Source organism: Poecilia reticulata, chromosome 17, assembly GCF_904066995.2.
Source record: "Poecilia reticulata chromosome 17, P_reticulata-male-v2, whole genome shotgun sequence".
In the NCBI taxonomy this organism is placed as follows: Eukaryota; Metazoa; Chordata; class Actinopteri; order Cyprinodontiformes; family Poeciliidae; genus Poecilia; species Poecilia reticulata.
This window is the reverse complement of record NC_088846.1, coordinates 29565519-29580823: the sequence shown is the minus strand read 5'-3', so window position 1 is coordinate 29580823 and position 15305 is coordinate 29565519. Positions and strand designations below refer to the sequence as shown.

At 39.5% G+C, this 15305-nt stretch overlaps 2 protein-coding genes across 2 annotated transcripts in view; both read right to left on the bottom strand.

Moving 5' to 3' along the window:
• The window catches only part of dnajc1 (DnaJ (Hsp40) homolog, subfamily C, member 1), a 274202-nt gene that overhangs the window by 59703 nt on the left and 199194 nt on the right, over positions 1 to 15305 (bottom strand). The gene's annotated exons all lie outside the window — the stretch shown is intronic.
• Positions 2865 to 4804, bottom strand: LOC145548023 (tripartite motif-containing protein 16-like). Its single transcript, XM_081598446.1, has one exon. It carries the CDS (start codon positions 4772 to 4774, stop codon positions 3107 to 3109), a length of 1668 nt encoding a protein of 555 aa, XP_081454572.1. The 5' UTR covers positions 4775 to 4804; the 3' UTR covers positions 2865 to 3106.

The window sequence follows — 15305 nt, the reverse complement described above, 5'->3', positions numbered from 1 at the left end:
TGTTTTCCACTTCCTGTCAAAATAAAAGATATGCAATTTAACATTTTAAACAAAATCTATCCAACTAACACCTTCCTGAGAGACGGGTTTAAAATGGATGTGGATTCTGTGAAAAAGTTACTGAAGATTTAAATCACCTGTTTTTCACGTGTGAAGTGGTTCAGTCTTTTTTTCAAGATCTTCATCAGTTTATTCTCAGCCATGGTGCAATTAGCAGATATAACCATACAAGATGTTAAATTTGGTTTCTTCATCAATGATCACTTCATTGACTATGGAATGAATAATGTTTTATTGTTAGCTAAATTTCATATACACAAATGTCGCTTCTCTAAAACTATTCCCAACTTTAGACAGTGGATGAATGATTTAAACTTGTTCTATAAATCTTTATGTCTTGTAAAGTCAAAACATGCTTTTAAGTTGTCCAATTTTTTTAAACGTTTCATACTATAATGTACTGCCCTGTTTTCATTTTCTTTTGTATCATTTTTGTCTTCATTCTTTTTTTATTCGTTTCATTTTCTTTTCCTCTGTCCCAGTGATCTGGCCCTGTTGACATTTTGTTCTCTGATCTTAATAATAATAATAATAATACATTTTATTTCAAAGGCGCCTTTCTGGCACTCAAGGACACCGTACAATAATAAAAAATAAAAAACTGTGACAGAAACAAATAAAATGTAACAAGTAAAAGTAGATAAAAATAAATAAAACAAAACAATGTATCTATATAAAAACTATGTAAAATCAGGCAAACCAATTGTGTCATGTGGAAAAGGCAGATCTAAAAAGGTGTGTTTTGAGTTCGGTTTTAAAATTTGATAATGACTTTGTTTCTAAGGTATGGTGGTAATGAGTTCCATAGTTGGGGAGCAGAGCGACTGAAAGCTCTGCTCCCCATGGTGGTGAGACGGGCAGAGGGGACAGTGAAATGGATTGAGGAGGATGATCTGAGGGAGCGAGAGGGAATGGCAATATGAATAAGATTTGAAAGATATGGTGGGGAGAGATTGTAAAGGGCCTTATAATGTATAATGTATATGTTGGGTAAAATTAATCATTTTAACTAATCATTGTTTCATCATTTTATTTGAGTGTTTTATCTACATGTGTTCAGTTACCTTTGACCAGTCATGCTTTAAGGTTCTTTCTTTATCTATAATGTAATTTCCTACTCAAGGGGTCCGTCTGTTCTGTTATCTCAGCATTGTTCTACTGAAGAAGGTCATCATAATAAAAGCTAATTCCAATCAGAGTGGAGCAAAGCTCACCAGTCTTTGATCCCGAGCGGGTTAGAGGTTGTGGATCTCTCCCTTTGCAAAGGAAGTCATAAAACCCTCATTTGTCTTGTGTCTGGTTCTACACAGGTCTTGAGCTAACTTTAAAAAACCCCAACAGTATACATTACGGTACCTTTATGGAGCTGATTGTATGTTTATATAATAATAAAAATAAATTAAATAAAATTAAAAAAAGAGAAACCGGAAGTGGATCCAGGGTTTTATAATCCAGGTGCAGAGAGGACAGAAACATTGAATCTGCCTCCAGCAGGAATGATGATGGATTTGTGTTCAGTTACTGTAAACTCTGAACCTGCTGCCAGTTTATATTAAAGGGTCAATTCACCCAAACAAACCATTAAGCTGAGCAGTTTTTCCTTAAAGGAAGAAAAGATGAAAACTTTAATCTGAGGTAACTACAAACTAAAATAAGGATTTTTGATTGAAAACAATAAACATTCTTACATTAACTCTTATAAGATTTGTTTTGTGTCCAGCAGTGATAATCTATTTCACACAAAATTAATTAATAAAAATGTTTGTTTTTAATTTTCACTATGTAAAAATCTGAGTTTAACAACATAAAACAATAAAATTACAGATTAATACGATTAAAATAAAAATGTAACAACTTTTTAAACACCAGAATAAATAAGTCACAGAATGATTCTGATTTCATCACCAACACTAAGAAAATATACAGTAATAAACAGTTTTATAGTAAAAAACTAAAATGTTTAGTTTCATATTTCATAACTGAGGGAACAAACACTGAGATCTGGAACCAACTGATTTCAGGTCGTGTTGTTTTTCATGTCTTTGGCATAAACTTCATAAATATATGTTTAAATGGAGCTGACTTTGTTTTCTGCCTGAATTCAGGAGCAGAAATATTCAACTTTCTGAGCTGAACGTACGCAGCCTGTTGTTCCCACTGACTCGCCTCAGGCTGCAGGAGGAAACGTTTCAACGCAGCTGTGAGGCGTTCAGGTGCTCATGACAGACTGTGGGAAACTCCAGCATTTAAGACTTCATTATAAAGCACAGATCACCAAATGCCAGGTGGAAAACAGATCAAATGAGCTCAACATCTTCATTACTTTTGCTTTTTAGTGAGTGAAAAATGAAGCAGAGTGATTAATTTAAAGACTATAATGAGGAAATCTGCATTAAACTTTACAGCTGTGATTCCAAAGTGAAGTCAGGATATAATAAAATGTTTTTAATGTTTTATTGGAGCAAAATTTGATCTAAATTACAGGAACCTGGAAAACCAGGATGAAACCTGGATGATCCATCAGAGCAAAGATTGTTTTCATTCTGCAAAATACAAACTTGTGAACAGAATATTAAAATGTCTCTTTTTACAAAACAAAGTTTATAAATCTGTGAGATTCTGGAAGAACATTCAGGGATTAGAAAGGAAAGTGAATCCTGACAGTCGGATTAATTTATGGAAAAGACTTTCTGTCTTGTTTCAGTATTTTAATCATTTTATTTATATGTTTAAAAACCAAATATCTGGTTTTATCTCTACGTCAGAGTTTCTGCCTGTAATAAAACGACTCAGACTCATTTGACTTCAGATTATATGAATTCATTTATTTTCTTCTGTTTTCATTCATTACAGTCTTTTCAGAGTTTTTACAGAGAATCTGAGGCTTCATGAAGGTTTTCAGGTTAACAGTCTAATAACAGCTTCAGAGAGAAAAATGTTCATTTCAAACACGAAACAAGTGAAACTTTAAGACCATTTTAACACATCTCTATTTCTCTGATTGATAAATCACTTTGCAGACAAAAGAAAATATCAGGGAGAAAATTTATTTGGGTTTACAGAACTCTGCAGAACCTCCAGTCCAGAAAAACCAAACTCCAGCCAGTAGCGGCTCAGTGAATCTGGTCTGGACTCTGTGGATCAGAGTCATGGATTCAGAGACGCTGTAGAAGGACAGAATACCTGCTCTGTGGTCCAGGTACACTCCGACTCTGGAGGAAACTGGACCTGAGATGGAGGTCCAGATGTTGTTGTGACCAAATTTAGAACTTTTACAATTTAAAGCCCAAGATTTGTCATTACATCCAAATATACATTCATTCCCACCTCCTGATCTGCTGATATTCTTGTATGCTACTGCTACATAAACACATGACCCGCTCCTCTCCACCTCCCAGTAACAACGTCCAGTCAGACTCTCTTTACTCAGAACCTGCCAGTAATCAGTGAATCTGTCTGGATGACTTGGATAAGACTGATGTTGATTCATCCATGTCACCTTCCTGTTCCCCTCTGATAGAACCAGCTGTGTGTTTGCTGTGTTTGGATCCAGGTTGATTTCACATGAATACTTTAAGAATCCATCTCTGGTCTTTGGTTCTGGTTCTGGTTCTGACAGTAGAACATCCACCTCAGTGACCATCAGTGAGATGTTTGTCCATGAGTCTCTCAGGACGTCCTGTAGTTTGTCTCTGAGCTCTGACACAGCTGCTGTCACGTCCTCAAAGTGTCTCAGAGGACGGATGTTGATGCTGGATGAGTGTGTCGACTCCCTGAGTGCTGGCAGTGAGGGGTAGTTGAGGAGAAACTGGTTGTGATCCTCTGTGTGTGAGAGCTGCTCCAGCTCAGCGTCTTTCCTCTTCAGCTCACTGATCTCCTGCTCCAGCTTCTCCTGAACATCTTTGACTCGACTCACTTCAGTTTCCTGCTGGGATCTGATCTGCTGCTTCACATCAGAGCTTCTTTTCTGGAGGAGACGGATCAGCTCAGTGAAGATCTTCTCACTGTCCTCCACTGTTTTATCAGCAGAGTGATTGATGGCCTCCACCTCCTGTTGAAGCAGCTTCACATCTTTCTCTCTGTCCTGGATTCTCTGCTGGATGTTTCCTCGTCTCTCCTCCAGCTCTCTCTGCCTCTCAGTCCTTTCTGCTTCAGCTGACACTGTGTCATGGCCTTTATGTTCATCCATTAAACAGATAATACAGATACACTTCTGATCAGTGCGGCAGAACATCTTCATCACCTCATCATGCGTAGAGCAGATGTTCTCCTGGAGGTTCTTGGACGGCTCCACCAGCTTGTGTTTCTTTAAAGGAGCCACATCATAATGAGGCTGAAGGTGTTTCTCACAGTAAGAGGCCAGACAGAATAAACAGGACTTGATGGCTTTCAGTTTTCTTCCAGTACAGAAATCACAGGCCACATCTTCAGGTCCAGCATAGCAGTGATCAGCAGGAGCAGCTTGGAGTCCAGTCTTCTTCAGCTGCTCCACTAAAGCTGCTAGCATGATGTTTTTCTCTAGAACAGGCCTCGGTATGAAGGTTTTCCTGCACTGAGGGCAGCTCTGGATTCGTTTTTGTTCCTCTTCATCCCAGTGACTTTTAATACAGTTCATACAGTAGCTGTGTCCACAGGGAATCGTCACCGGATCCTTCAGTAGATCCAAACAGATCGAACAGGACAACGTTTCTTGGTCCATCTGATTCTGCTCCATTTCTGCTCTCAGTCACAGCGACTGTGTGAGTTTCATTTCCTGAGAACAGAAACTGGGTTGAGCTCTGATCTACCAATCATGTGTCAGTGCAAAGAGGCTGCAGCCAATCAATTTTCAGCTTCAGCAGCTGTTGTTCCTCCCAGTTTCAACGTTTGTTGAAGAGCAGGAATATCCGGCTACTAAACTGCATTTGTGTCTCCACTAAAACAGGGAGGAGTCCTTAGTGTTAACACAGCGGCTGCAGCAGTTTGTGTGGATCTTTGAAAGGAGTCTGTGCAAATCAAATCCTCACAACCTGCTGAATTTTATAGATATTTAGCAGATATTTAGTATTTTTCAAAGATCACACTTCTTTTTCCAGATCTGGGGGTTTAGTCTTCTAAAGCATGTTAATGTTCATCCTAATATATGTTAGCCTGACTGGAAAACATGGAAATCTGCAGCACCTTGTTGCTCTTCCTGTTCCTGTTACAGGTGTGTCAGAGCTGTGTTTCTGTTTTAGGTCTTCAGAGGAGGAAATGAGGAGATCTGTGGTCAGAGAGGAGCTGAACACAGATTTAAATCTGCAGAAGCCTGAGGGAGGGTGATCAGGGTTTTACAGCCTGCAGAATAAGGAACAGAACTGGAAACAACCCGTCTTGTAACAACCGTAATTGTGTAGTGTCTCTTTAAGAGAGCACGACTTATTGCTAGTGATGTCATAAGTATGCGCTGCTTCTCTGTTGAGCGAAACGTGCTGCAGACAGATGCTTTTTTTTATTTATTCGTATTTAAGAATAACAGTGACAAAAACTCACAACATTTCAAAACAATCAAATATTATAGATCACAACTCCTAATGTTAACAAATCACATTGATTTCAAAGGCTCAAGAAAGAAACAACAACAAAAAAACAACAAAACAACAAAAAAAACCCGTTAGGGGGCTACAAACTAAAATCTTTAATTAACTCATACAATTTAACTGCATCTTTTTTAGACAACTCCTAAAAAAGGAGAGTTCATTTTTAAGAGCATTGATTGAGATGGAGCATTTTGCATAACGACATTTATGGATATAATATTTTGTTGCAATAATCAGAACATTGACTAAAAATTCCAGATTTTCATCTTTAATGAATAAACCGAATTGAATGTTTTGTAAGGAAACAAAATCCAAATTTATTGTCTTAGAAGACAGAAAGTTACAAAGTTGATCCCATAAGTTTAATACTTCTTTACATCCATAAAACAAATGTTTAGTTGTACAAAAACCACAATTCTCTACATTAAAATTAAATCTCACTTTTAAGAATTCATTTGAAGGATATATGTTATTTATAATTTTAAAATGTAGTTCTTTATGTTTGGGAGGAATTGGAAATTTCAAATAATCTGTCCTTATTTTGACTCTCATAGATTTGTTAAAACTTTGTAAGAGCTTTTTGTTCTTTCTGGGTACATGTTATTTATTGAATACTGGTTCAAAAACTTGTTATTGCATTTATTTTCTCTAATCTCCACATACTCAATTTGAATCTTGTGGAGTCTTGGAATACAGAAATTAGATAAATTGTTCTTAACTGACAAAAAAAGGACATCAGGGATGCTACGTAATACTTTCTTATGATTTGCTAGTGAACAGTCAGTTCCATATTTTCTGTTAAATCCCTCCAAACTGAGAATTTCACCATTTCCATCCAATAAGTGAGTAATTGACCAGATCTGTTTATTCCACCAGTCATTCATGAATATAGATTTTCTACCACATAAAATGGCTCTGTTATTCCACAGTGGGACATTATGGGGGCTAAAGTTGTGTTTAAACATCAACTTCCACTGTAACAGAACCTGTTGATGGAAAGCAGATATTTTCAGGGGGAGTTTAGATAATTCAAAATCACATTTCAATAACAACTCAATACCTCCAACTTCCTGAAATACGAACGATGGAACAACAAACCAAATAAGATCACCGTTTTTTAAAAGGGATTGAAGCCATCTCATTTTTAAAGTCCCATTCATAATTTCAAAATCAATTGCCTTAATACCACCTTCCTCATAATCCTTTAACAAATCTCTTTTTCTGATGTAATGGTGTTTGTTTTTCCAAATGAAGTTAAAGTTTATTCTGTTAATCTGTTTTATGAGATTTGGAGGGACGGCTAAGGAATATGCAGGATACGTCAGCCTGGATAAGGACTCAGTTTTTGTTAATAATGTTCTACCAAACAACGTCAAATCTCTCTGAAGCCAATTATTTAAGGTTTTGCCACATTTATCAATGTTGTCTTGTACATTTTTTCTTACACTAGTAGCTTGACATTTAGTAATCCACATTCCTAAATATTTAATTTTATTTTTAACAGGAATATCGGAAATTGAAGAATCAGAACAGTTATGGATACTCAGAATTTCACATTTCTTTATGTTTAGCTGCAGCCCTGAAGCTTGAGAGAACAACTTTATTTCCTTTAAAGCTAGAGGAATTTGTTCTTTATTTTTTAGGAAGAGGGTTGTATCATCTGCAAATTGACTAATGATTATTTTCTGGTTATTAATTTCCAAACCTTTTATATTAGAGTTATTAATTGTTATTGCTAGTAATTCCGTGACTATAATGAATAATAGAGGTGAAATACTGCAGCCTTGTTTGATTCCTCTCTCTACTTTGAATCTGGGGCCCTGAGGCAGAGACACACAGCTGTTGATGTTGGTGTTCAACATGGTGAACATACTAAGAAAACTGTTACCAAAACCAAAATGTTTCAAAGTATTAATAAGTTGATGTTCCACAGAATCAAAGGCTTTGTGGAAATCAACATAAACCCATCATCTTTTATGAAATGACTATAATCAATCAGGTCCAGAACCAGGCGGATGTTGTTATGGATGGATCTACCTTTGAGAAAGACGGATTGAGTTTGACTAATTATTCCGGGTGAGCCCATTTTTAACCTCGTTGCCAGAACTTTGTTAGGATCTTGTAGTCTGTGTGCAACAACGTGATTGGTCTTAAATTTAAATGTTTCTCATCTTTACCAGGTTTTGGGATTAGCTTAATTACACCTTGTTTCATAGTTTCCATGAGTTCCTTCCTTCCAACACATTCTGCTACAGCCTGGAACAGCAAAGGTTTTAAAACCTCCCAGAAATGTTTATAAAAGTTAGCGGTAAGCCCATCTGGCCCGGGGGCGCGGTCAGACGCCATATTTCTTATAGCAATATCAAATTCGGAAATACTTAGCTCTTCATCGCAGATTTCCTTAAAATTTTCATCAATAACAGGAATCAGATTTCTTACTTTTTCAAAAAATGATGAAGTAATTTGTTCAGTATGTGAAGATTTGTAAAGATTACTATAGAAATTAAAAACTTCTTGTGTTATTCTCTTAGTCTCAGAACATTCCACTCCATCAATCATAAGGCTATTCATTGCATTATATGTCATGGTGGGTTTAACGTTTCGAACCCACATGCAGGAACACACACGAAGAGATAAGTAAGTGCAATAATTTATTTACAATATGTACAAGTAGAAAGATTGCCACTGGAGGGATGATTGGGTCCAGGAAACTCTCTGGGGCGACTGCAGGCAAGATGGGAGATGGTGAGTATAAAGACGGTGGGAAATGACAAGACTACTGGAAATAGTCGTGCTTACCAGAGGTAGCAGGTTTAAGTCCAGCGGAGGGGAGTGGGTCCCTAGTGAAGGAGTAGTGGAGAGGGCGTTGGAAGGTCGACGTGGCGTTGGAGGGCGGACAGGTGGATCTGAGGAGGCACGGAGGAACAGCGGAGGGCTTCCAGCTAGAGAGGAGTCACAAGAAGGGGTAATCCCAGGCTAGTTGGCTTTGGGGAGGGTTTCCCCAGAGAACCTTGTAAACATCCTGGAAAAGAGCAAAAGAGACTGGTCAAAGGCTACAGGAAGAACAGCTTGAAACTGTTCTGAAAAAAAAAACTACTCAGCGGGCTGATGTACCACTAAAGGCAACACTCTGGCAGAGAAGTGCTGGAAGCCCGCTGCTCTTATACTCCTCCTGGGAGATGATGATGCCAATCAGGTGTGTCCTGTAGAGCCTGTCAGCACACCCTCCTGACAAGATCCAACCCACTGGCGCCCTCTTCTGGATGGTTGGTGGTGCTGGAAAGGAAAACAATCTAACCCCACAACCTGGTACCCAACATTATATTCCTGTCTGCGTTTTTCTAAGTTACAAAAGAAGGCACTATTCTTTTCTCCTTCTTCAATCCACCTGGCTCTGGACCTTACATAAGCACCTTTTGCCCTATTTGTATATATCTCATCTAATTTAAGTTGTAATTTATTTATTATCCTCATCACTCCAACTTAATTTTCTGCAAAGTGACATAAGGTCTTTAATCACCATTGTCTCTTCTGCTTTTCTTTTTCTATTTAGATCGTTACCAAATTTAATTGAATACTTTCTAATGCTATATTTCAAGTATTCCCATTTAAGAATTGGTGTTTCAAAGGAATTGTCATTTGATATATTTAGAATAAGTTCCTTAATAGATTGACAAAACTCTAAGTTTGTAAGAAGCTTTGCATTGAATTTCCAGTAATTATTAGGTTTGTAACTTCTATTTAGTTTCTGTAGTTTTAAATTGATGATGCAGTGATCGCTTAAAGGACAATTTGCCATCTCTGTCTCTTTGACAACTTCTAGGACTGCAGCAGAAACCAGCCAATAATCAATACGTGATCTACTTTGACCATTAGGTTTGTGCCAGGTGAACTGTTTGACTCCACTGTGTTGCTCTCTCCAGACATCCAACAGTTTTGTGTTTTTAACAAATTCTTGAAGAAAAGGATTTAGAGTTTCCTTTACCAGCAGTGAAGGCCATCCATCCATCCATCCATCCATCCATCCATCCATCCATCCATCCATCCATCCATCCATCCATCCATCCATCCATCCATCCATCCATCCATCTGGAGCTAAATTGAAATCCCCTCCGACTATAATATGATCTGTAGGAAAAATAGCAGTGAACTCCGCAATAACCATCGTTATTTGATGTAACAGATTTCTATTGTATTGATTATTATTATATCCATAAATGTTTAACAAAATTATTGGGACATTGTCAACTTCCAAAACACAGGCTACCCAAAGTCCATCTTCATCTGCTCTTTCACTCAAAATCTCACCCGGACATCTGAGAAAGCAGATGGCGACGATTTGTCCCATGACTGAAGATAATTTTATCTCCCCATTGTTGCGACCAGAACTTCATGTCAGATGCATCAGAATGTGTTTCCTGTAAAAAGGTGCAGTGTGCTTGTTGTCCTTTACAAAACAAAAAAACTGCTTTCCGTTTAAGTGAGTCTTTAAGTCCCTTTGTGTTAAAAGGAACAAAAGAAAAATCAGTTTTTATCTGAAAAATAGAACACATGAACAGACGGTTTAGGAGAGTGGGAAAAGAAAACTCCTTGAGGTCCCATTAACAGAACTGTCCACTGCCATTTCATGCTCATTCCTGCTGTATCTCAGTTCCCAGCTGAAGAAATGTCCACGATGCGTTTGCCTTCGATGAAACCAAACGGGCCCCTGAAGCCCGCAGCTTTTTCCATTTTTGGCCAAAGAACTTGTCTTGCTTTCCAATCTTCTGGTGTCAAATCTTCAGAGAAGCGAACTCCTTCTTCTTTGCAGATGGGAGAAGTTTCAGTTCTCCTCCAGATGTCGTCTCTCCAGGTTCGTCTCACAAACAGAATGATGATCTGTCTGTCTCTGTTATCCATCTTTCGACCCACTCTGTGTACCACGTCAACCTCTTCGTCCATCTTTGAAGCCAAATCAGGTGCAATTTTGCACAGAAGTGCCGTCACTTCTTCTCGGATGTTCTCACTAGACTTTTCCTTCTTTCCTTTTAAGCGCAGGCACCATCGTCTTTTATATCTTTCACTATTCAGGACTCTTTCTTTCAACTGCATGTTTTCTTTGGAGAGTTAGCAATAGCCGCTAGCATAGCACTGTGCTGCTTCATTTTGCGCGCCAACTTCTTCCAAGCGGTCTTCTACTTTCTGTCCTAAGGAACTTATAGCGCTCAGAATGGCCTCAGTGTTCATTTCTTCCTGGGACGTACCTTTTGTTCTTTTTTCCATGTGTGTTTTTTTTTTTCAGGAGTGCTGGTTGGGGTACCGGCTTCCCTCTCCCGTTTGCTAGCTGCAGCAGACTCCATTGGCACCGCATAGTCGTGCTCACTTTCGGAGGTTTTAGAATGCGGAGACTTAACTCCAGGCGGCATAAACTTGTTGGTTTTCTTCATATTACAAGCTGAGTACTGATATTTCAGATATTTATTAGTAGTTTACTTACTAAGTTAACTTACAGTCGGGACCTTTTCGGGAGCTCAGAGAAACATGACTTGCTTGTCCGCCATATCCCCCTCAACTCCTGCTGCAGACAGATGCATGGACTGAGACAGATCTACTTTGTCTCCCTAACTCCAGAACCGTTACAGGTTGTTTGGACTCATGTTTTCTAAATCAGCGGCTTGATGAGGTTTGTGAGAGTTTATTAAAGGAGAACCTCTGCGGCTGGGAGTTTCTGACCGAGTCTCATTTCCACCACTGAACAACACAGTCTCCTCATTTAAGACCAGGAATTACATATTTACCGAGTTTATTCTCAAGTTATGGAATATATATTATAATAAAACCCGTAACTAAGCCTGTCACGATAACAAATTTTGCTGGACGATTAATTGTCTAAAGAAATTATTGCGATAAACGATAATATTGTTTCAAGACCTTTTGACACTGATTTAATCGAAATGACTAATAATACATGCGATTTCCTGATATTTATTTTCAAAATAACATGTAACACTGGATTTGATCCACTAAATAAACAAAACAACCAAAAACAAAAATAAAATGGATTCTCAGTCTCCATTAACAAAAAACGTACTTGAATAAAAACTAAACAACATGAAGCCAAAGTGGAAATAAATACTGCATTCAACCAAAAGACTGCAGATTATGAAGTCTGTATTGCCCTTCAGTAATCTCTAGATTTAAATAGAGAAAACCGGCACATCCTTCTACCTAATGCAATAGTTCACACTACACCATTTTTTGCCCCTATTTTCCCCTTAAGATAATCTTAGATCGTTGGCCGATCTAACCGATCATCCTGCGGTGTGTGGTGTGTTACGGTAGATCGTCGTGGCCGCTCCGATCTAAATCAGGGGTTTTCCCCGACTGTGACCTTAACGCTGAATGTGGCAGGTAGCCAATCAGAAGGCGCGGATTCTCCTCCTGCTTTCCGAGGGGAAATTACGGAGGGGAATCCCAAACAGCTGAAACGGCGCAACCCGAAGTCCAGCTGACATCGGAGATGATATGTGGAAACAACATTAATGTTTATTTAACGTTTCGTGCAAATAATATAGAAATGACCAGGGGAGGAGTTGGAGCCAAATTGCTACCGCAGTTGATGAACCCGGCAGGTTTTCAGCTGTTCTTCGTTAACGTGACATAAATAGGTTATAATGATTTTCATTCAGTCAGGACTTTACGCTGACTCTATAGCCACATGCATCACAGGTAGATTCTAGTAAAGCATTGATTAATGCCTGATTTTAAAATGAGTTAACTGGACTTGTAGCCATTATTTTGTGCCCATGTGGCTGGACACCACTCGGCACGACGAACCCGATCGAACCTGATCGAACCTGATCGAACCTGATCGAACCGTTATACCTGGGATTTCTGTCGGCTAATGTGTCTCTCAGGGTTTGAAAATGGGCCGACAGCTCGTGTAATGTGCGCTGGACATTAGACTAAGGAAATGAAGAAGGGAGGGTCAGTGGAGAGCACCGGAGCTGAGCCTTTTTCATTCAGCGTCATCAACAGAAAGAAAAAAAGGCAGGAAGAGACGATAAAGACGATAATTAAAATGATCTCGATAGGTTTTTTTTATCGTCCGATTAATTGATTTATCGTTTATCGCGACAGGTCTACCTGTCACTTCACAGAAATCTTGCTTTAAATATCTTAAATATAAATGATAAACTACATCAGGATAAGTGTCGTGGTGATTGTTTTCCACACCAAACATCCAATCAAAGTCCCACCAAGCCTCCACTAAGGCTCTGGGGTCACGTTTCTCTACAGGCAAAAGAAGGTTCAATGTCCAAACTTGTAGATTGTTCTGGATGGTTTACTTTCACATTTCAGCAAGAAATGACAGAGTTCAAACTTCCCTTTGTTCTCTGGTAAAAACCATCGGCCCCAAATGCCTGCTGGTCCTTCACCACTTCACTTACAGGAAGTGGACCAACCCACATCACTTCCTGTTTACTTAGACAATATATAAGAAAATAAAATAAAAAAAATAAAATCTACAATTATTAACCTACAAATAAACTCCATAAATAATACAAAAAATATTAATTTAAAAATAACAAAATTCAAATGGATAAAGAATAAATAGGTCCAACACTAAGTACTAAAGGCCACTCATCTATAGATAATAACTAATTGACTTGATGTTTGTTTGCATTGACAGATTAACTGATCAGTTTAATAGAAGCTTAAATATAATATTTCTGCAGCAGAAATCAGATTATTCTCTATGAAGGAGAAGCCAAACATCAGAACTCACAATTTATAATTAACAGAAAACTTTCCACATTTCTCTGTAATCAGTTTGTTTTATTGAAGAAAGTCAGAGAGAGAAAAGTAGACATTTATTTTCAGTTTTCAAAATCATTGATAAAAGGTGAAGGCAGGAGGCGGAGCTTGTAGCCATCATAATGAGGGTCTGACATTATGGGCGGAGCTTGTAGCCATCATAATGAGGGTCTGACATTATGGGCGGAGCTTGTAGCCATCATAATGAGGGTCTGACATTATGGGCGGAGCTTGTAGCCATCATAATGAGGGTCTGACCCAGTGGGCGGAGCTTGTAGCCATCATAATGAGGGTCTGACCCAGTGGGCGGAGCTTGTAGCCATCATAATGAGGGTCTGACATTATGGGCGGAGCTTGTAGCCATCATAATGAGGGTCTGACATTATGGGTGGAGCTTGTAGCCATCATAATGAGGGTCTGACATTATGGGCGGAGCTTGTAGCCATCATAATGAGGGTCTGACATTATGGGCGGAGCTTGTAGCCATCATAATGAGGGTCTGACCCAGTGGGCGGAGCTTGTAGCCATCATAATGAGGGTCTGACATTATGGGTGGAGCTTGTAGCCATCATAATGAGGGTCTGACCCAGTGGGCGGAGCTTGTAGCCATCATAATGAGGGTCTGACATTATGGGTGGAGCTTGTAGCCATCATAATGAGGGTCTGACATTATGGGCGGAGCTTGTAGCCATCATAATGAGGGTCTGACATTATGGGCGGAGCTTGTAGCCATCATAATGAGGGTCTGACATTATGGGTGGAGCTTGTAGCCATCATAATGAGGGTCTGACCCAGTGGGCGGAGCTTGTAGCCATTATAATGAGGGTCTGACATTATGGGTGGAGCTTGTAGCCATCATAATGAGGGTCTGACCCAGTGGGCGGAGCTTGTAGCCATCATAATGAGGGTCTGACATTATGGGTGGAGCTTGTAGCCATCATAATGAGGGTCTGACATTATGGGCGGAGCTTGTAGCCATCATAATGAGGGTCTGACCCAGTGGGCGGAGCTTGTAGCCATCATAATGAGGGTCTGACATTATGGGCGGAGCTTGTAGCCATCATAATGAGGGTCTGACATTATGGGCGGAGCTTGTAGCCATCATAATGAGGGTCTGACATTATGGGCGGAGCTTGTAGCCATCATAATGAGGGTCTGACCCAGTGGGCGGAGCTTGTAGCCATCATAATGAGGGTCTGACCCAGTGGGCGGAGCTTGTAGCCATCATAATGAGGGTCTGACCCAGTGGGCGGAGCTTGTAGCCATCATAATGAGGGTCTGACATTATGGGCGGAGCTTGTAGCCATCATAATGAGGGTCTGACATTATGGGTGGAGCTTGTAGCCATCATAATGAGGGTCTGACATTATGGGTGGAGCTTGTAGCCATCATAATGAGGGTCTGACATTATGGGCGGGGCTTGTAGCTGTCATAATGAGGGTCTGACCCAGTGGGCGGAGCTTGTAGCCATCATAATGAGGGTCTGACCCAGTGGGCGTAGCTTGTAGCAATCATAATGAGGGGCTGACCCAGTGGGCGGAGCTTGTAGCCATAATAATGAGGGTCCGACGTTATGGGTGGAGCTTGTAGCCATCATAATGAGGGTCTGACCCAGTGGGCGGAGCTTGTAGCCATCATAATGAGGGTCTAAAATTATGGGCGGAGTTTGTAGCCATCATAATGAGATTCTGACCCAGTGGGCGGAGCTTGTAGCCATCATAATGAGGGTCTGACATGTAGGAAACTCCAGCATTTAAGACTTCATTATAAAGCACAGATCACCAAATGCCAGGTGGAAAACAGATCAAATGAGCTCAACATCTTCATTACTTTTGCTTTTTAGTGAGTGAAAAATGAGGCAGAGTGATTAATTACAGACTATAATAAGGA

Excerpts from the sequence above, each read along its gene's own strand:
- LOC145548023 (XM_081598446.1), bottom strand. The coding sequence starts at position 4,774 with ATGGAGCAGAATCAGATGGACCAAGAAACGTTGTCCTGTTCGATCTGT.